This window comes from Clupea harengus, chromosome 15 (genome assembly GCF_900700415.2).
Source record: "Clupea harengus chromosome 15, Ch_v2.0.2, whole genome shotgun sequence".
In the NCBI taxonomy this organism is placed as follows: domain Eukaryota; kingdom Metazoa; phylum Chordata; class Actinopteri; order Clupeiformes; family Clupeidae; genus Clupea; species Clupea harengus.
The window spans coordinates 23,744,011-23,765,176 of record NC_045166.1 but is presented as its reverse complement, the minus strand read 5'-3'; the positions used below and the strand labels follow the sequence as shown (position 1 = coordinate 23,765,176).

General features: G+C 41.0%; 3 protein-coding genes across 3 annotated transcripts; 2 read left to right on the top strand and 1 right to left on the bottom strand.

Annotated features, from left to right (window-relative positions):
• Positions 1-710: 710 nt before the first annotated feature.
• On the bottom strand, positions 711-8,426 carry rars2 (arginyl-tRNA synthetase 2, mitochondrial). The gene is made up of 20 exons (XM_012829054.3): positions 8,211-8,426; positions 7,919-7,992; positions 7,470-7,572; positions 7,219-7,302; positions 6,948-7,045; positions 6,462-6,517; positions 6,195-6,278; positions 5,416-5,492; positions 5,074-5,232; positions 4,629-4,735; positions 4,126-4,221; positions 3,771-3,831; positions 3,607-3,683; positions 3,203-3,327; positions 2,920-2,987; positions 2,608-2,717; positions 2,226-2,321; positions 1,709-1,783; positions 1,459-1,522; positions 711-843 (listed from the first exon to the last, which is right to left on the bottom strand). Exons 1-20 carry the CDS (start codon positions 8,244-8,246, stop codon positions 757-759), a joined length of 1,737 nt encoding a protein of 578 aa, XP_012684508.1. The 5' UTR covers positions 8,247-8,426; the 3' UTR covers positions 711-756.
• A 109-nt stretch (positions 8,427-8,535) lies between these two features.
• On the top strand, positions 8,536-12,419 carry LOC116223693. The gene is made up of 5 exons (XM_031581242.2): positions 8,536-8,777; positions 9,336-9,385; positions 9,487-9,798; positions 10,262-10,600; positions 10,945-12,419. The coding sequence occupies exons 1-5, from the start codon at positions 8,767-8,769 to the stop codon at positions 11,226-11,228; spliced, it is 996 nt and encodes a 331-aa protein (XP_031437102.2). The 5' UTR covers positions 8,536-8,766; the 3' UTR covers positions 11,229-12,419.
• Positions 12,420-18,220: 5,801 nt separating this feature from the next.
• LOC116223797 lies at positions 18,221-20,067 on the top strand. Its single transcript, XM_042709924.1, has 3 exons — positions 18,221-18,526; positions 18,998-19,336; positions 19,673-20,067. Exons 1-3 carry the CDS (start codon positions 18,259-18,261, stop codon positions 19,960-19,962), a joined length of 897 nt encoding a protein of 298 aa, XP_042565858.1. The 5' UTR covers positions 18,221-18,258; the 3' UTR covers positions 19,963-20,067.
• The last annotated feature ends 1,099 nt before the right edge of the window (positions 20,068-21,166 follow it).

Here is a 21,166-nt window from a genome sequence, read left to right as displayed (position 1 = left end):
GTGTGTGGGTGACAGGCCTGGACTTTGAGCTCTGTAAATGTGCCTCCTCTTCCTCTTGGTGTGAAATATACCATTTTTGCCCTGCCTTGTCAGACGTTTGTGAGAATCTCCCTGAGTCTTTTATGGGGTTCAAAGTGATGATCCGCAGCTTTGTGTGACAGTCATGCTCTTTTTGAAACTGCTTAAGTTTGACGGCATTGAAATGTTCTTAACAACTTTTAGCAAGGAAGACATACCTAAGGTTTCAAACGCACACAACTTTGCATAGACCGCTTTACCGTCTTGTGAGAGTCAGACCCTGTGGAATTAGTGGCGAAGAGTGCTATTGGTTCACCGCATAAGTAGTTAATAAAGTGAAAATGCACACGGTAGAGCAACCCACGACATAATTAAACCCTTTAATGTGGTTTACTCACTGTTTCAGCATGTTTCACACGAGCATGACGTAGGAGAAAGCTGATTTCGGCATGTTGTGTACAGTGCCGTACAGCAAGAGGACATCAATATGATCAGATGCTCTGTACCTGAACTAAGGTTGGAAGATATAGGGCTATAACATAATTGGCAAATCTTCTTACCACAGTTTGGGTAGATAGGTATTGATATTTATAAGATCTGTTTATCAGTGTTTCTGCATGTCATTTTTATATTTGTGGGATGTATTTCTTAATGTTTTTACCCAATTGTAAAGCAATGGTCTTAACACCATATAGTAGGTCAAACAGAAAAGTGGTTTATTTATTAAAAACACTTGGGTCACATTTTGTCCACTGGTTTGATCCCCAAAATAGCCATGCCATTGGCTAGCACAGTGCAGGCACCTCCAAATAAATGCAGCCGAGCCTGAAATAAAGAAAAGAGCCACAGTGCAGTTGATGAGGCTGGGGAGTTGATCAGATCACAGAAATGATACACTATAATGTATTTAGCCAAGAGGCAGAGGAACACATATTGCATATTAATAGTGCATCAGTTTCTGCAGTGCTTATTAAACAGCCTCAGTCATTCTGTAACCATTACATGTGTAACAAGATGAGGGACTATGCAGGCTTTAAATATGTTGTATAAATCTGGAGTGATTTCCAGAAGGCTTTTCTCTAAAGTCTTTCATCACGTTCTTTGGAGAACACTACAGCACTTGAATTTATTTTTACCATGATCTCTAATAGGATATATCATAACCTCTTCTCTAATGAAATACAATAAATACACTTGAATTAGTGCACCAGAATAAAACTGCCTTTTTTAATAATACGTCTATTTACAATTAGGATTACACCCTCTTTGATGCCTGAAAATATTCCAAGGTTAGCCTGATGTGTTATGTCTCAGTCTTGAAAGCATCATTGTGTGTAGAAATGCTTCACCGAATTGCAGCACTCCGGACCTAACGATGGCGTGTTAGTTCTTAGCCAACAATCCCCAAAAGTTATGTATGTATGATGTGAGAGAATCTACCTGGGCCACAGCAGGTGAGCTCCCCTTCACAGGCAGTTCCTTGTGAGCAGACGCTACCAGGTGGCTGAAGTGAAAAGATGCAAAAGTTGAGGACTTGAATTCAAAATAGAATATTTGTAATACAGGTGAAACAAAGTTATTTTAAATCATTACCATGTTAATCGAATGATGACAAATTGTATCACTTTTAGGTTAGAGAAAGTACAGTTCGCAGAGACACATGAGGAAGAGTGGGTATAAAATGACTTACCAAAGCGTCATAAGGAAGTTGACCAGATATCGGGGTTGTAACTCCTGGTTACACTGATACAGCACTTCATCATACCTAACCAGAGAATAAAACACTAATCTCAGGTTAAAATGTACCACAGAGCTGGAAGCTCTGACCTTGTAGTTACAAATGTAGTACATGTTCATTTTTACAGATGACGGTACGCAATGCAATATCCATAGCCACACAATGAAGTCTACATGATTTGGTTTAAGGCAAGTGGGTGATGCTCTTCGAATTAATTTAGCCTAGTCAGCACCAATACACTTCCATTAGTTGTTAGCAGTGTCTACCTATGACAACCTACAAACGCAGAGGAAAATCAACACGTGTTATAATGCCTCTGGCGTCAGACATTAGCCACGGTCAGACATACATGTCAGTGACTAATTGTACTTTCTTGACATTCAATCTTTTAATTCCGTCACTGTATACCGTTCCAAGTCTCTTTCTAAATACACAGTATGATGTAGTATTGAAGTTCTGAAAGTCATACCGCAGCAGGTGTTGGAGGATCAATATGCTCCTCTTATCTTGGAGATGCAGCGGGTCACAGCTGGTCTCCTCTCCTCCGTCATGCATTCGTATCAAGCTTAAGTGAAGTGGGTTTCAAGCAGAGACACATTAGATGTGGATGAAAGTAGACAGATGAGGTAGCTTTTTTTAATCTATCTGAAAAAGCATTTTCAATATCAAATGTAAGCCTTTTCCAGATAAAATCCACAGCCAACCAATACAAATATTGGATGGCTTACACATTTTCACATCAAGCAACACTCATAACTTGGTGCATGAGGAAGAGTTGTTGTTTTCAGACCTGTTAGATTAGGATTAGGGTTCCCTCAGTGACTACAGTAAACGACAGTAGCTCCCCTCACCTACGAAGTCGAGCGTGCGTGTACTGTAGGAAAACCCCGGTGTCTCCCCGTGACTGCAACACTCTGTCCCAGTCAAACTTGTAATCGGACGTGATGGGGCCCTGAAAGTCCTGGGGAGAAATATCAGTGGGCAACACAACCATATTCAGTCTCAGGCAATAGTCTGACTGCTTTGTGTCCACAGTCATTAACATGTCTGTCTGATAAGGCAAGAGAAGGATGAATTCCAATGTATCATCAACACTGTTGTATTTACATTGTTAATGGTGTGTCAAAAATGGAAACATTTTGCAAAGAGGAAACAGATTTTACCTGGACTATGAGAGCGCTGACTCCTACTTTCTCCGCAGTTTCCTCCGGGTCATCCAGGTCTTTAGTAGCTAAGGGTGAAATACAGTGTGAGAAAAACACAGCTCACTAGTTCTAAAGACAGTTGTCCTTGTGACTCATAGTTTTAAGTCACTGTTTGTTTGTGATGTTTGTGTATATGCTTGATGCAGCAAAATCTGAGCACTCTAATGTGAGTGTGAGTGTGTGTGTGTGTGTGTGTGTGTGTGTGTGTATATGTATGTGAGTGAGTGAGTGTGTCCCGTACTCCTGCTCTGGTTCATGTTCCTTAGCATCCGGTTCCGTGCCTCGTCCAGCACATCCTCCAGAAACACCACCTCCCCCCGCCGTGTGCTCATGCCCTGCACCAGGCCGAAGGGCACGTGATGACACCTGCAGAAAAAGCACAGATAGGGACATAACATATTATAGCACTTCAAATCAACACGTTTTGGTTACTAGTTCGAATTAGTAATTGAACAATCTAAGGACTGATTTTGTTTTTCTTTTAGGTAAAAATATTCTATGGTGTTGACACTGTGTTTTAAGACAAACTCGGGGGGGAATTAAACAGACTAAAATTAGACGTAGACATCTTGTTTTGCTCGGTCCCTTCCTTTGCCTTATGTGTAGAATGTGTTTGCCTAGCGCACAGAGTACATGGTCAGATACCTCTCCGCCCATGGATGTTGCATGGCCTGAAGGATTTGGAAGAGCTGCCGGAAATGAACTGCTTGGCTTTTGTCCGTCTTTAGGGGAAAAAATGAGAGGGATTTAGAGGTTTTTAAGCACTGTATAACTGGAACATTGGTCATTTGGGCCATCTTCCGACTTACCACATAGATCATCTCATCAAAGTCATATTTTTCTTTCCTGTCTAATGCAGCAGCAATATCTCTGAAAATATGGAAACAAAAAGCAGTTCTCTGGTCATTTTACTTCCAATAAATTTGCAATATGAAATACAGAAACAAATAACTGCAGTTTAGGAAGATTGGCTTGCTATGGTTAGTACTCCTCTTGTAGGTCTTGACAAAGTTAAACAGGTCTGACGAAGGTATAACTACTTTCATGGTTAATATTACTCATAATTGTGATAATTTCTTTGCTTACATTTGTCTTTTGGTCACTGATATGAGCAGCAGAAATTGTTACTGTACAGCTGATATCATGCGGAGGAGGCTCATATACCTTGTGATATAGAGTGAGGTGCCATCGCTACGCTGCACTGTGGCATAGCTTGACATGTCACCAGCTGGGGAGACGTCCACTACACCAGTGCCTTTCCTACAAACCAGAGGACAAGTAAGGGATAATGTATAGTCCGGCGCCCGGTCATTATCGAAAAATGAATCCCGACAGGACGAACATTCACATCAAAGGAACTTTTTGGAACATTCTGAAGAGCCATATAATAACTAGCTATAAAACAATATATGACAGCTTGAGAACGTGGCTCAGTGGAGAGATGGTGGGTGTGGCCCAAGGCAGACACATAAAACGGTCTAAATCAACACAACCAAACACGTACACATTAGTTGTTCATCGTTCATCCTGCTAAACACAAAAATAGAACAGTGCTTCTGTGCCAAAATAAACAAGGTTACGCACCAGTACACACACACACACACACACACACACACACACACACACATCCCACCCTTATGCCAAACAGGTTTGCTGAGATGACGTACTCTGTGACTGTCAGCAGGCCGCGGTCCCTGAGCTGCTGTAAAACGTCAAGCGTTTTCTTCTGGTGAAAAGACTCTCCACTGTAGTGGTCGAAGTGAACACCTAATCGCTGATCAGTGGACCAAAAAAAAAAAAGCCCAAATGAATCTTCTTTTCTTTTTTTTTTTTTACACTTCACATATTCATGACAGGCTGACTGCTGGAGCTGTAAACAAAGTGATCATGCAAAATAGATTTTTGCCTGTGAAATCCTTTAACATACATGGTATACATGGTTTGGAACACAATAAATGTCTCAGAAGCCATCTTTATACTATTTTTTATAATTAGGTCATGCACGGACATTGTGTTAAATAATGTACATTTCTTACACAAACTGAACTGCCACTTCTTGGTATTGATTGGACCAGGTCAGCCATTATGTTTTTAAACTCTTTCTGATGTTACCTTATAAATACGTTGGTACTCCTCAATCGTAATCTCACGAAACTGTTTCCATAGTGACAAAGACTGTTCATCCCCCTGTTCCAGACATCTGAAGAATTCTCGTGCAGCCTCCTGGATGGCCTCATCATTTTCAGCCTCCCTGTTAATCTGGACGTACACCTGTGTGACACGGTGAAAAAATACAATCAGACCTTTGTAAGTCCGCAATAAGAATGCCAATATGACAACATGCCAATCATAAATCACCTAAAGGCTAATTGGATTCAACTAATGGAACTGGACTAGGAACGTTTATTGTGAAAAGGTGAGGTAATGCAACTCCTTTGGAGTCTAAGAACTCACATCAAAAAGGTGTTGTAAGGGATTATCTCGGAGTTTGTCTTGAGATCCTAAACGCTGAAAGCCAGCTCCCAGCAATCCTGAACATGTAATGAACAATTTATTGACATTTAAAAAATTATGTTTCAGTATTTTTGGTTCAACATCTCTTTACTCAAGAGATAAAACTATTTCAAACATGTTGCATGATTTTAAAAGATTTAAACAAACAAATACATACTTTTCCCCTTCTATTTTGAAAAGCATACATATGATTAGTGTGAGGGACCAAGGCGGTCACCCCACGTTTTTGGGATGTGGGAGACTGGACTTGGTAGTGCAGTCAGGAAGAAGGCTGCAGGAGATGGTGGCTTTTTTTGTACAAAAACATGTACATATACTAAAGTATCGACCCCACACAGGTGCCCACAAAATAAAAAATAAAAAAACCGCACTCCAAGTGCTACATTTAACTAGCCACAATTCTCTTTGCAGATTCAACTAGGCACACAAAACTTTTTTTCCGCCCATGCCATGCCTTTCCTGTCTCTCCCAAAAGCTCTTTCATCATGCTTGAATGAGGCACCCTTTAAATATGCCGGCCACTTGGGATAAATTGGTCCAATTAGCTCCATGTGGATTCAACCACTGTCGTGGGGAGCCCAAACCCAACCATTGTGGTGGGGGAGTCCCACCCACATTAGGGCCACATTCCTATCCAGTGCGTCACGGTGAGAAGGGGGGAAATTCACCTTCTCCCAGTTAGGTCCCCACATATCTACAGTATATGTGAACTGACTCACCAAACTGCATTCCCCAGTCTCCTAAATAATTCACCCTGATGACCTCATTCCTCAGGGCCGCTTTCAGGTTGGATATAAAGTTTCCTAAGAGAAGTCGAAACACAGAAAACCCTTTTCTCAGGACAACGTTGGCAACAAAATCAGTTGCTATCACATATTACAAGTACGCCCACTACTGGTTCTAGAGAGAAGTCACAGTTATCCATCTGACAAATTCTGTGCTCCTTTCACCTAGCTGGACTGCGGCTCATCACTGTGGATATGCACCTATTATCGTGGAGCGGAGGTGTCCGGCGTGAAACTTCTTTGCAATGTTGGGTGAGCTGGCAGACAAGAACAAAATATACGAGTTTCACAGGTATATATATAGCAGGATCTGCGTACCATAACACTGCTTTCTTCTCGTAACACACCAATTGTTTTTATTATCAAACTGACTTCTCGGTCAGTCAGACCTTTATCACTCTGATGTGTCTCCTATTACAGTACATATATTCAATTACATTTATTTATTTGTATTTTTTATGTATATAGTGTACTCAACAGACCTGATATTGTCAAGAGCTAGGATTAAAGAAATGTAGTTGCACCTGTAAGACCTGTATCATGTCACAGTCAGGTGCTAAGCTCTCAGGGAGCAGATATACTGATACAAATGTATTGATCACATGATGTATAGCTGCTTTAAAACAAGCGTGTTTGGTAATTGCATAAAAGTACATGTATACACAGTGTGCATATGGGAGAACAGACCTGAACTCCACCAGTGTTCGTCTCCCATGGAGGCCTCTGAAGAGCTCACTCTGGACTCCAAACCCCTGGGGATCCTTCTGAAGTTGTTCTAACAGTCTCTGTAAACACAACAAAAGGAAATGTAATATCTAAATAATACCTAAACCACAAAAGATTTTTTTTTTTTTGATGCATGTTCTTTTTAGGATGAAATTTTAACTACATTTAAGAAAAGGGAAGACAAGCACAGGAGGGCACTCCAAGGGCTCCAATGACAAAGTATAGCATTTACCTTAGCAAGTATTATTTTGTTTATTCGAAAATGTATCCCTCCACGGGAAGGGATGACTTCTTCAATCACTCCATCTGGTTTTAACTGGAAGAGAATTGAATCAGCATCACGTGCATGTTGGATATGGGTACATATTCCACACATTATCACTTGTGACAGGACTGTTAATTAATCACGAACTCAGTAGGACAAAACTCTCCACATAAATGTGTGACAGTCAGGCATAAACTGATATATCTGGGATTACACACCTGTCTTGCCAGCAACTCTGTTTTAGTCTTGAAGTCCCCGTCAGAGGAGAGGAAGCCATTATTCACGAGAAAGCTTACAGACAGCTGAAGGTCTGGGCTTATCCTACAATGAACCAGAGAAAGAGACAGTCATGCAAACATCTCTTTTATGTCAATACTTCAGCAAAGGCACCATGCACAGTCCATAAAGACAATCACATTTAATAAAATGACTTGTGGAATTGCTCTATTAAACTGGTCATTCAAGCTTTTATTGATATTAGGTACAATTTAAAAATTGCTGACAATGTTTTGGAAACAGACAACGTGTTAAATTAATCTGAAAACAGAAGACACATTTTGATGTTTTTATGTTCCTGTAAATGTGTTGGAAATACATTGTACCACTTGTCATGCCAATAAAGCACATTTGAATTCGATTATTAACGAGATAGAGAGACCGACTTAACTGCTTCTTTGACACTGGAATAGCGGAGATGGCTGGAATGAAGGCATCCTCTTTATGTCCAAATATCCTACACAGCTGTGAAAAAAAGTAGCAAATAATACGGTTTTCACCCTGCATTGGTCCATATTAGTGTTCCTCCAAATGAAAAATAATCGACTAACGCATTTCTAACGTGTCCATGTATATTGTTAACTAAATGTTAGCCATTTCTGAAGCTGATTAACGTTATACTGACTATTTCATAATAGACCTGGATAGACATATACCCCAAGAGATAAATAAAATAGCCTTACCTGGGCAGCAACCTTTCTCCTGAAAAAGCAAGCCATGCAGACTTAAACCATGCAACTGAGGGGTAAACGTGGGCTAGGTGGGTGGTTACTACGGAATACCGGACAGTTGAGTACCCTACATGCTTTTTTGGTTGACATTCATCAACAACTTCCTCATAACCTATGAACCCACGTCACGAGAAAGTATTGTCCAATCCACAGTGGTATGATCACACCTCTGGCCCAATCTTGCATGAGCTGCAGGCAGCTGAATCCGCCTCTTTACATCTTAAAGAGATAGCTGTAATTTGGTCGCCATCCATTTCATTTAACGGTAACGTTTAACTTTTAACGGTTTAACTTTTCTTACCGTCTCCGTTGACCGTCTCTTGCTACAACTCACTGTGCTCTCCCCGTACCGTCTTTGGATCGCAGGGAGCTTGATGAAGCAGGTGTAGGTAAAGATTTTACTGATCAATTCCTTCAGCGGTAAGCTTTTCTTACCGTCTCCGTTGACCGTCACTTACTACAACTCACTGTGCGCTCCCCGTACCGTCTTTGGATAGCAGGCAGCTTGATGAAGCAGGGGTAGGTAACGTTTTTACTGTAGCTTTCCCCCCGATATATGGTCGAGTCTTGAACTGATGTTGTCTTGTTTATTGATAATCCCTTCCTTGTACATAAACATCCCTATTGTCTAAAGCGCCCCACACTTTGAGAAACGCTGGTGTATGGGAATTAAGTTTATGTTAGTTTTGATGAGTTACCGGTATGTTTAGTTATGGTTGGTTGACATGGTGCATGCTCATCTTTTGTTATACAAGGACATCAAGGGTGGCAGGATACAGCAACAAGGCAGCAACAGCTAGTTTAAACTAGTTTAACCTAGTTTAAACTAGTTTAACCTCAGCACTAGCCTAGCCTAGACCCACCTACATTCTTAAGTCCCGACATAATTTAATTTCAAATGAAATTATAGACCTATTATTTACCATACTCATAATTATTATATGAATTACTGATTACAATGTGAATGAAGGTCACAAGTAATGATACAATGTAAGGATTTGAAATGTCATTATCGAGGCTTTGGCCCTGTACATATTTAATTGATCACCTACATCTATTCTCACTTTTCTTTTCAAGGATCATGAGAGCAAATCTAGCATTAATGCTGTGGACCTCTATCTTATGCAGTAAGTTCATTTTGATAAAAAAAAATAGGCCTATATCATTTTGTAATAATTTTCCTAACTATAAATAACAAAGAATGTTAATTCTTTCCTTTTTTCCATAGGATGCCCCTCTGTATCCTTGGTGAAAATAGAGATAAAAACCTCGATGTTACATGACACTGTTACTCTCACCTGCAATAAGTTCTGCAGTGGCCCTAGAACATGGAACTATAATGACGACCCAGTGACCCCTTGTGAGGCTGACCGTTGCAAAGAAGGAAACGGGTTTGAAAACAGAGTCAGACTCTCAAATGAAAGTTTTCAAGGCAATTATTCCCTTGATCTCATCATCATTCTGGTTGAGTTCAATGACCAGGGGTCCTATGTTGGCACTTGTGATGGCCAACATTTTGATTTCAAGCTTGAGGTTCTGGGTGAGTATTTCCCATGTAACTAAATCTAGTTTGTCTGCACTAACCTATAAGGACAAAGCCAAAAAACGTCACCAATGATTATACAGCTCTGTCCGAGTGTGTGTTGAGGTTAGCGAAATATCTAACACGTCCTGTATGCATTGCTAATTTATAATACAATTCAACCAAAACCCAAGGATGGTCAAAGTAAATAGGATTTACCTGTGTTCCTCATGTGGTGCCATTTGAAAAGACTTTACTACTACTATTTGATTCTTAATGAATACGTTTGCAACATTTTGTAAAAGTATGCCACTTGCTATCCTGGGTTATTTTTGGTAGTCTGTTGCGTACAACACCCATGATGCACAACCTGTTTAATATATTTGTATTTCCATCCATTTGTTAATCCATCTGAATTTGTAACATAACAAGTGGAGGTCTGAATACTCACATTGCTGTATGTTTTCCTTCTGATTCTCAGTTCCCATAACTGTGAATACATCCACTGGAGACAATGTCACCCTACCTTGCTATGCAGCCACATCAAAATCGGAAGGATGCTATGTTTTGTGGGAGAAGAAGGGTGAGCCAGTACTGAAGCTTGAGGATGGAGTTCTCACTCATGGCCCCACGCTGAAGAACAGAGTGTCCGTTTCTCAGGACGGTTGCGAGAAGGGTGACCTCTCCCTTCGCATCGCTGGTGTCCTCCCATCTGATCAAGGACTATATCTTTGCCAATACTCTAAGACAAGAGACACAGATCAATTCAGAGGGGCTCCAAATTCAGCAAGGCTCAACGTGCAACGTGCCAACGACAACGGTATGTTCTTGTGACCTACAGGGACAATCCGCAGTTCTGCCAAAAGGTTGTTGTTGAGCACAGCAACTAGACAACTAGAAAACTCTTTTGGATTAGAATCACGGACTGCATAATTTAATGTGTGTTGGGGGTACAGTGTTAGCATTGACACCTTTTAAATGGTTGACCTGGGCTTGATTCCTGACCACTGCAGGATGCCTTGTACATAAGTCACTTTGGATAAAAGTGTCTGCTGAATACAGGACCTTTACCTGATGTTGTAATGCTTTCTGTAATGCTTTAATGTAAGTGTTCTGTCTGATATGAAAAACAGAATTAAATTATTCTTTATTGTTTTCTTGCAGGAGAGACATGTTCATGGGGATGGTACGTTGTCTTAGTACTTATCATTGTCGGTCTGGGAATTCTTAATGTATGGAAGAGGGAATTCCCAAGCTGGTGTCCTTGTAACGCTAGGGATAGACCACCAGATGGATTTTCTCCGGTTGGGCCTAGAGATGACAGTCCTACGGTTGCCGTGGAGTGTACAGATAATGACCCAGCCTCTGGACCCGGAGAGACTGACCGTGAGCTTTCCTTATCTGAAATGGACACTAACTGGCGAGCTCCAGTCCCGTGGACTAAATGACTGTCCACAATGCAATCCACAGTCACATGGGCTAAAAGCATGGAGTGTTTTAAATGCTGTCTTTTACTACACTGCTATTTCGTTTTTGGAAAGTTACTCAGTTGTGTCTTCTCAATGACATGCAGCTGTTTTAAAAAAAACATTTTTTTTTTATTTATGATCACAGTGTTCCAGTGTGAACAGGCAACAATGTGTTATGTTCAATGGCTCCCTTTCAAATATTGAGACACTTCAGTGTGGAGTTCCTCAGGGAAGCTGCCTTGGCCCCCTTCTCTATTCTATTTTTGTAAATGACATGCCATATGTATTAAAAAATGCAAGAATGGGGATTTATGCGGATGACACGACTATGTATGTATCGTCAGAGAGCATAGAAGATAATGAGGTGTTTCAACTAGAGTTAAAGCTGGTTTCTGAATGGATCATGGAAAATAAGCTGAAGTTGAATGTCTTAAAAACTAAATGCATGGTAATAGGTTCTAAATATGCTCTCAGGACAGTAAAGAAATTAAGCCTCTCTTTAAAGGGTGCTGCTATGGAACAGGTTAAAGAAGTCGAACTGTTGGGTGTCACTATTTACGAAACACTGTCATGGTCCACTCAGATTAATAATACAGTGGTGAGAATGATTAATGGTATCTATGCCATTAGAAGGAGTGCTCATCTGCTAACTAACACAACAATTAGACTAGTCATACAATCTCTAGTTCTGTCAAATCTGGACTACTGTCCTGTTATTTGGTCTAGTGCATCAAAGCAAGAACTCAGTAAACTTCAGCTTGCTCAGAACAGAGCGGCAAGACTAGCACTTCACTGCTCTGTTAGGAGTAGTGTGGATGTTATGCATGCCAGGCTGTCATGGATGAGGGTGGATGAAAGACTGGCATGTAGCCTTATTCTGTTTTTAAATAACGTGTATTCCTCACAGAAACCTGTCAGTTTGTCTTTACAGCTATCACCTGCAAATGAGAGACATGGTTATAATACTAGACAGGCACTAAGTGGTCACTTTACTTTTCCTCTACCCAGAACCAATGTACTTAAGAAAACAGTAATGTACAGAGCCATTGCATACTGGAATGTGCTCCCCTCATATGTGACTCTAACAAGAAATAAATGTGATTTCAAAAGGAAACTTGTTAAAGAAAGTATTAGTATATTTTATCATGAATGTCTTTTTGTTTTAAGGTTTGTTCCAAAATGCTGTGTGCCCTGCTTCTCCATGTAGATTGGACTTTGGAAGACAATTAGCAGAGTCAAGAATGTTAACCCAGAAACCTCACATATATGTTTACATAAGATAAGAAGGAGAGAGCGGGTTGTGAAATGACTCGTTGCTAAGCAGAAGTAGAATTCAGCTGAGCTGAAGGTATCCTAAGTGCATCCCAGCGTCTTGACTGTCATACTGTGTAAACATTGTTTGAATAAAAGGAATTGTTTTCAGCATGGCACGTCAGACAGACTTAAGGTGTCTGTCTCCGTCGGGGCCCGTTCGAAAACCGTCCAGTTCACATACATGCTGGGTAGTGTTTTTAATCTGCTAACTAACTGTTGAGGGTCTTATCCCTGACAAAACTTAAGGCAGCTATAATGAGAAAGGAAATTATAGTAGATTAGATTATTATTTTAGGTATTTAAGGGATTTTAGGTATTATTTTACTTTTAATGTAAATGTGGTTTTCTAAGTCTGTGTTTTTGTGATAATTGATCATGCTGTACTGCATTTTATGTATTAATATTGTATTGTAATATTTTTTGCCTGGACCCCAGGAAGAATAGTCTCCACCATGGTGTAGACTAATGGGGATCCTTAATAAACAACAATACAACAACTTCCCTTGTGATCCAACATTGTGATGTTTCCCGTCTCAAGGGAAGCAGACTGATACATATTCATGTACGGTCGGGGCTATTGGTTGACACCCCTTATGCTGTGTAGGATACTTGTCAGAGACATAGGTGAATCTTTTGAGTGAAGCCTCCCTCTCTCCCTCCATGCATCATTGCAAGAATAAAGCCTGTTTCCTGATTAATCATTCTCAGACTGATTCTCCACTAATCTGTCGGTACTAAAAGAAATACCAACAAGGTGTAGTCCTACTCTTTGAAACACTGCAGAGGCTACATAATTCAGCCATTAAATGAGATTCAGAGTTTGGGCCTCGATCTGAATTGCATTGGGCACACGAAGGTCTGTATAACATACTGCCATAAGGCCATGCTGCCATGAAGTCCTTGCGGTCTGATTTCTCGTGGGAAAGACCCAAGCATAGCAGGTAGACATATCAGCCACCACCAGAATATTTTGGTAAAGTTCATGGGGCCTTTCAAATGTAAAAAAATTCAGTTCAACAATCTCTAGAGGGAAATAACCTAAGGGGCTTTAGAGGCCAAGTCTACCTTCTGCATCTGACAATGGGGAGAACTGCTGTGTTTTGATTCATAGTATTATCTTGTGTGTTGGTTTATCTGGATTTTTGTTTGTTGTGAACGTGCTATTGGTACTTGTGGAGATACTGGCGGCTCTCTCTCCGTGTGTGTGTGGTTATTCAAGTGTGCGTGTGTGCGTGAAAAGGCCCCCAATGGCTCCCAATGTAGGAGTTGCTGTAACGGTGGATTCTGTTGGGTGAGAAGGGAAGTAATCAGAAAGTCGCTGTTCACATGTGAAAACTCTGTTGGTTGACCTTCACGGCTCACATCGCCTCTGTCTCCAGGTCGTGCCGCTTTGCGCTATACAACATCCGCAAAATCAGGCCGTACCTATCCCAGTATGCCACCCAGCTGCTGGTGCAAACCTTGGTGAGTTCCCGCCTTGACTACTGCCACGCCCTCCTAACGGGCCTGCCGGCTTGCGTGGTGAAAGATGATCCAGAACGCGGCGGCGCGTCTGGTGTTCAACCAACCGAAAAGGGCACACGTCACCCCGCTACTCATTGAGCTCCACTGGCTGCCGGTAGCTGCTCGCATTAAGTTCAAGTCACTTATGCTTGCCTACAGAGTGCTTGCTGGTTCTGCTCCCACCTACCTAAATGCTCTTGTAAGGGCAAATGTTACACCCAGGACGCTGCGCTCGTCTAGTGAGCGTCGTTTGGCACTGCCGTTTGTGCAAGCACGGCAATCCAAACTATTCTCATTTGTAGTTCCACGTTGGTGGAACGAACTGCCTAGTACTACCAGAGCAGGGGCGTCCCTCTCTACCTTCAAGAAGCTTTTGAAGACCCAACTCTTCAGAGAGCACCTCCCTTCCTACCTGGCACCTTGACTAGCACTTAACTCAGCAGTTACATTCCTGCACTTCTTTTTCCTTTCGAGGTCGTTTTTCTAAAGTAGTATTTATTGTTACACCATGTTTTTTATTGCTCTTAGCTTGACTGTTCTCTCCCTTGTACGTCGCTTTGGACAAAAGCGTCTGCTAAATGACTAAATGTAAATGTAAATGTTGATGACATAAACATAGCAGACTTGTTTTTTTCGCAGGCTTTGCCCTCACAGCACTTTCATCCATTATCATGGAACACATGACTGGTAGACTCTGGATTTCCATATGTTTCCATGACCGATGAGCTGCATGCAAGCCTCACATCACCTGGTTCAATGCCAAGCGTGATGGAGTGGTGTAAAGCACATCAACACTGGACTGTGGAAACGTGGACTGTGGAGTGACGAAGCACACTTCTATCAGGAAAGTGACCAGGGGCGTAGCCAGGACATTATTTCTGGGGGGGCCAGCTCTGGCCAGTCTTTTATTTGGGGTGGCACTTGATTGTCAAATACGACTATTTTAAAACTCACACACTGCATTACTCAGAGGAGCAGTTTTCTAACGGCTCATCTAGCCATAAACAATGGATTGAACCTTCTTATGGACACTAATGATGTGTTATTGATAATCATATGTTATTGGAATGGGTGCTTAGATAATGTGCGAGTGCGATTTCGGGACCTTAACATGAGACGGGGATGTTTTTAGTGCAAGTGACAGACACGATATGAATTGTCATTTTAGGCGATAATTTATTTAGGTAAACTGTAGCATTTTAAGTGCAATATTCCATTCATTTGCGATAATATATACATATACATATGTATATATAAAGAGAAAGAAAAGCAAAAACATTACATCACATGCACATGTCCCATAATACATAAAGAAAAAAAATATCAACAATATGTATAATGTACATTGAACAGTATCACTACAAACAGTGAACAATAGAGCAGATTGTGGTGCTGAATGAAAACAGAGCACTGACAAACCAGGTCTACAAGGGGCACTCTTTGTTTACTTGTGTGGGTGTGAGTGTGTGAGTGAGTGTGTGAGTGAGTGTAGGTAGATCCATGTAAATAATTTTACATAATTGTCTTTTTTGTTTGTTAGAGGTAGAGTCTTCACTTATGGAGTATTCTAACCAGGGGTGGACTGCATACCACTCACCATTGAAGCTCCTGTTTCGGTTTCCCTGGAGGAAATTTAGTTGAGGTTGCGCTGGAGCTTCACCCCTGGACTTGGAAATGTCTGTTAAACACCAAAGAATCCCATTAGTACAGCTTTTAACATAAGTGCTACCCACTTCCAATTACATGTTGTTCTTTAGTTGTTTTTTAAGACTAAACATGCAATCATTAACATTTTACAGATTGAGTAAATATATGTTTATTATATGGCCAGCCTTAAAATAATTTTTGTTTGCCATAACCCGACCGACCCTGTCCCATTCTTCAGCTACGCGTGCTGGCAAAATAAGCATGGATTTTCCTGTCTCCCCCTGAGGCACTTATCCTTTTCATTGTGTCATCTTTAAAGAAAAGTTTTACACAACATTAACTATAGACTGCTTTTATTTCAATTTCAAGTGTAAACTAGCGACAGTGTGTTATCTATGACTAAGTGACACCTGGGAATGGACTTAAGCTAACTAGCTAGCGCTAGCTCGCTAGCCAGAGATAATCTTACAAGTTTGCAAAAATAACAGCAGCAGCCTAACTCAACTCACTCTGCCACAATTCCTCAATGTTGACACATTCTTACACATTAAATTGAGTGTGAAGATAACTTTATGATCTTATCATTTCAATGATCCTTTCAAGTATCACCAACTTACTCACCTGTTAGTTACAGTGGTATCCAGTGGTTAGCTGCTAGTCTCCATTGAAGCGCTGTCAGAATGCAGGCACGTTGGTTTGTGTCTTGCGCTGTTGATGGGGGCGTGGCCCAACATGTTGCGAATATGGGCAAATGACAATATAAGACGACTTGATAAAAAAAATACTAATGCATTTATTTCAGCTTTATACCGTTTCTGTTCAGGTGGGTTTTTTGTATTTTTTTTTTTTTTTTTGCCGTGCCGTGCCGTGAGGTTGGGGGGGCCAGCAGGGTGGCCATTCTCTGACCAATGGTGGCCGTGGCCCCCCCTGGCCACCACGTGGCCACGCCCCTGAAAGTGACAGCATGGCAGGTATAGTGTAGTTTTAATAGGTCACATAGGTAATGATTTTATTGACAAAACAATGGGTTGCAGCTTGCCAAGGGCACCAAATGTGCTAGGTCCAGCCCTGATAATTCCCCGCTAAACGGAGTTGAACCCTCTTCCGCTTGGTGACTGAGGAGAAGTTGTCCATCTGCCTAATAAGGTGGCAAAACACACGTCACCCACAACCACACCCCCACGCTCGCCCACAACCACACGATGTTCAATCGACACTCAGAGAAACGTCGTGAAAGTAAGTGACAACACTTACTATTTGGTGAAAGCTATTTGTCTGCATTTATAAGACCTCTATCTCTTGAACCACTATACCCGAGTGCCTTTCTGCCTGAAGGAAGTTTTCAGCCTCCCCAACTTACACGGTGTCTTCGCTACCGGCTGGCCGGACATAAGGATCTGTCCGCCTCACCGTCCACTTTTATGCCCGTGTCCACACACTCCACTCCAGGTGAGTGTAATTATTCTTAATGGATATGGTGTGGAGGAATAATGGTGCGGTTCCTATCATGTATATTGGAGCAAAACGTGGGTGTGTTAAAGCGAGAGAAGGAGGGAGCGAGCGAGAGACAACTGTGATGCACACGGATAGATCAAGATGTAGCGACCGGAGCAAAGTTATGTTGCTGTAACGTTGAACTCTGTGCAACCAGTGTGGAGAATAAATGATCGGGCCAAATCAAGTGGCCATTCATTTGCTCATCAACCGCAGACCGAAGGCAAAGGGAGATAACCCCGGAGTTTAGAATTTAGAACACTTTGGCCCTGGACCAGTAAACTAAAGTCTCCCCTGTAATCTCCTACTACGACTAGCAGGAAAGGTTAACAACAGGCTAATCAATACAATACTTAATAGGCTAATTAATACAATATTGTGGTTGTTTAGTGCCATGGGGGTGTATGATCGTTATTGTCTAAAGCGCCCCACACTTTGAGAAACGCTGGTGTATGGGAATTTGGGTTATGTTAGTTTTGATGAGTTACCGGTATGTTTAGTTATGGTTGGTTGACATGGTGCATGCACATTTTTTGTTATACAAGGACATCAAGGGTGGCAGGATACAGCAACAAGGCAGCAACAGCTAGTTTAAACTTTAAACTAGTTTAACCTCAGCAGTAGCTTAGCCTAGGCCCACCTACATTCTTAAGTCCCGACATAATTTAATTTCAAATACATTATTGACCTATTATTTACCATACTCATAATTATTATATGAATTACTGATTATAATATGAATGAAAGTCACAAGTAATGATACAATGTGAGGATTTGAAATGTCATGGTCGAGGCTTTGGCCCTGTACGTATTTAATTGATCACCAACTTTCCGTTACATCTATTCTCACTTTTATTTTCAAGGATCATGAGAGCAAATATAGCATTTATGCTGTGGACCTTCATCGTATGCAGTAAGTTCATTTTGATTAAAAAAATATATAATTTTGTAATAATTTTCCTAACTATAAATAACAAAGAATGTTAATTCTTTCCTTTTTTCCATAGGATGCCCCTCTGTATCCTTGGTGAAAATAGAGATAAAAACCTCGATGTTACATGACACTGTTACTCTCACCTGCAATAAGTTCTGCAGTGGCCCTAGAACATGGAACTATAATGACGACCCAGTGACCCCTTGTGAGGCTGACCGTTGCAAAGAAGGAAACGGGTTTGAAAACAGAGTCAGACTCTCAAATGAAAGTTTTCAAGGCAATTATTCCCTTGATCTCATCATCATTCTGGTTGAGTTCAATGACCAGGGGTCCTATGTTGGCACTTGTGATGGCCAACATTTTGATTTCAAGCTTGAGGTTCTGGGTGAGTATTTCCCATGTAACTAAATCTAGTTTGTCTGCACTAACCTATAAGGACAAAGCCAAAAAACGTCACCAATGATTATACAGCTCTGTCCGAGTGTGTGTTGAGGTTAGCGAAATATCTAACACGTCCTGTATGCATTGCTAATTTATAATACAATTCAACCAAAACCCAAGGATGGTCAAAGTAAATAGGATTTACCTGTGTTCCTCATGTGGTGCCATTTGAAAAGACTTTACTACTTTACTACTACTATTTGATTCTTAATGAATACGTTTGCAACATTTTGTAAAAGTATGCCACTTGCTATCCTGGGTTATTTTTGGTAGTCTGTTGCGTACAACACCCATGATGCACAACCTGTTTAATATATTTGTATTTCCATCCATTTGTTAATCCATCTGAATTTGTAACATAACAAGTGGAGGTCTGAATACTCACATTGCTGTATGTTTTCCTTCTGATTCTCAGTTCCCATAACTGTGAATACATCCACTGGAGACAATGTCACCATACCTTGCTATGCAACCTCACCAAAATCGGAAGGATGCTATGTTTTGTGGGAGAAGAATGGTGAGCCAGTACTGAAGCTTGAGGATGGAGTTCTCACTCCTGGCCCCACGCTGAAGGACAGAGCATCAGTTTCTCAGGACGGTTGCGAGAAGGGTGACCTCTCCCTTCGCATCGCTGGTGTCCTCCCATCTGATCAAGGACTATATCTTTGCCAATACTCTAAGACAAGAGACACAGATCAATTCAGAGGGGCTCCAAATTCAGCAAGGCTCAACGTGCAACGTGCCAACGACAACGGTATGTTATTGTGACCTACAGGGACAATCCGCAGTTCTGCCAAAAGGTTGTTGTTGAGCACAGCAACTAGACAACTAGAAAACTCTTTTGGATTAGAATCACGGACTGCATCATTTAATGTGTGTTGAGGGTACAGTGTTAGCATTGACACCTTTTAAATGGTTGACCTGGGCTTGATTCCTGACCACTGCAGGATGCCTTGTACATAAGTCACTTTGGATAAAAGTGTCTGCTAAATACAGGACCTTTACCTGATGTAATGCTTTCTGTTGTGTAAGTGTTCTGTCTTATATGAAGAACAGAATTACATTATTTTTGTTTTTTGTTCTCTTGCAGGGGAGACATGTTCATGCGATACATTGCAAAACATTGCGATATTTGTGCCAGTTTGTCTGGTATTAATTATTATTATTGCCATCTTAGTGTGGTGGAAATGTCCTTGTAAAGCTAGGACCATTAGACCACCAGATGGATTTTCTCTGGTTCCGCCTAGAGATGACAGGCCTACGGTTCCCGTGGAGTGTACAGTTAATGCCCCAGCCTCTGGACCCGGAGAGACTGATGATGACCTTCCCTTACCTGAAATGGACACTAACTTGCGAGCTCCAGTCCCGTGGACTAAATGACTGTCCACAATGCAATCCACAGTCACATGGGCTAAAAGCATGGAGTGTTTTAAATGCTGTCTTTTACTACACTGCTATTTCGTTTTTGGAAAGTTACTCAGTTGTGCCTTCTCAATGACATGCAGCTGTTTAAAAAAAAACATTTTTTTTTTATTTATGATCACAGTGCAGTCAGTTTTATTTTGTTTTATTCTCATGGTGGGTCGTAATGTGTGACCCACAGCTATCCAATGAACTGCAACTAATATCCATATAGTCCCCCCCCCCCCCCCCCCCCCCCCCCAAAAAAGATGCCCATCAGTGAGTGCACTTTACTTAAACATTGTTTCTTTATTTAAACAGTTTAACATTTTCAATTTTTTATATTTCATTTGATCAGAGCTCTTAAGATATTTAAACATATGTAGCTTCTCACTGAGTGATCAATCCCTGCAATGTTCATGTTGGGTGCACGTCAGTTGTATTAATAATGAGGCTAGCCATCCCTTTGAACATAAAGGCTAAACAGTAGGCCCTGACCATATTACACAAGTACATAGTAGGCTATAAACTCATCACCAAATAGATATTAGGCTAGGTTATAGGCTACTATGCTGTAAGAGCACTGCCATACAAAAAGTGACCTGTAGTTTCCCCCCCCCCCCTCAACCCACGCCCCTCTTTGCTGCAACCTTGTGGGCTGGCCCTACACAGTGGGAACCTCTGATATAGTTGGTGGATATGAAGTGATGGATTGCTGATGCAGTGGTTTGCCTCGTTGAAGTTCATTTTGGGAAGTTGAGGGTGGTGTTGCCTTGTCTATTTTATACTTGTAGAACGAGTATGGAAGGACTGTGATTTATTTATATATTTATATATATAAAACCCCAAATCAGAAAAAGTTGGGACGGAATGGAAAATGCAAATAGAAAAATAAAGCAGTGATTTATAAATTTACCTTGACTTGTATTTCATTGCAGACAGTGTGAACACAAGATATTTCATGTTTTGTCTGGTCAACTTCATTTGATTTGTAAATATACATCCATTCCTGCCATTCAGGCCTGCAACACATTCCAAAAAAAGTTGGGACGGGGGCAATTTAGGGGTAGTAATGATGTAGAATAATTAAATAAAATGTGATTTGAAACAAGTGATGTCATTGTAATCATGATTTGGTACAAAAGCAGCATCTAGGAAAGACCTACTCCTTTAGGAGCAAAGA

Bases quoted from the DNA above. Each gene is read 5' to 3' on its own strand.
- LOC116223797 (XM_042709924.1), top strand. From the start codon at position 18,259: ATGTTACATGACACTGTTACTCTCACCTGCAATAAGTTCTGCAGTGGC. The intron at 18,527-18,997 runs GTGAGTATTTCC...TCTGATTCTCAG, and splicing joins TTTCAAGCTTGAGGTTCTGG to TTCCCATAACTGTGAATACA. The intron at 19,337-19,672 runs GTATGTTATTGT...GTTCTCTTGCAG, and splicing joins GCAACGTGCCAACGACAACG to GGGAGACATGTTCATGCGAT.
- rars2 (XM_012829054.3), bottom strand. From the start codon at position 8,246: ATGGCTTGCTTTTTCAGGAGAAAGGTTGCTGCCCAG. The intron at 4,736-5,073 runs GTAACATCAGAA...TCCACTGATCAG, and splicing joins AGTACCAACGTATTTATAAG to CGATTAGGTGTTCACTTCGA. The intron at 4,222-4,628 runs GTACGTCATCTC...TCTGGTTTGTAG, and splicing joins GGCCTGCTGACAGTCACAGA to GAAAGGCACTGGTGTAGTGG.
- LOC116223693 (XM_031581242.2), top strand. The intron at 9,799-10,261 runs GTGAGTATTTCC...TCTGATTCTCAG, and splicing joins TTTCAAGCTTGAGGTTCTGG to TTCCCATAACTGTGAATACA. The intron at 10,601-10,944 runs GTATGTTCTTGT...GTTTTCTTGCAG, and splicing joins GCAACGTGCCAACGACAACG to GAGAGACATGTTCATGGGGA.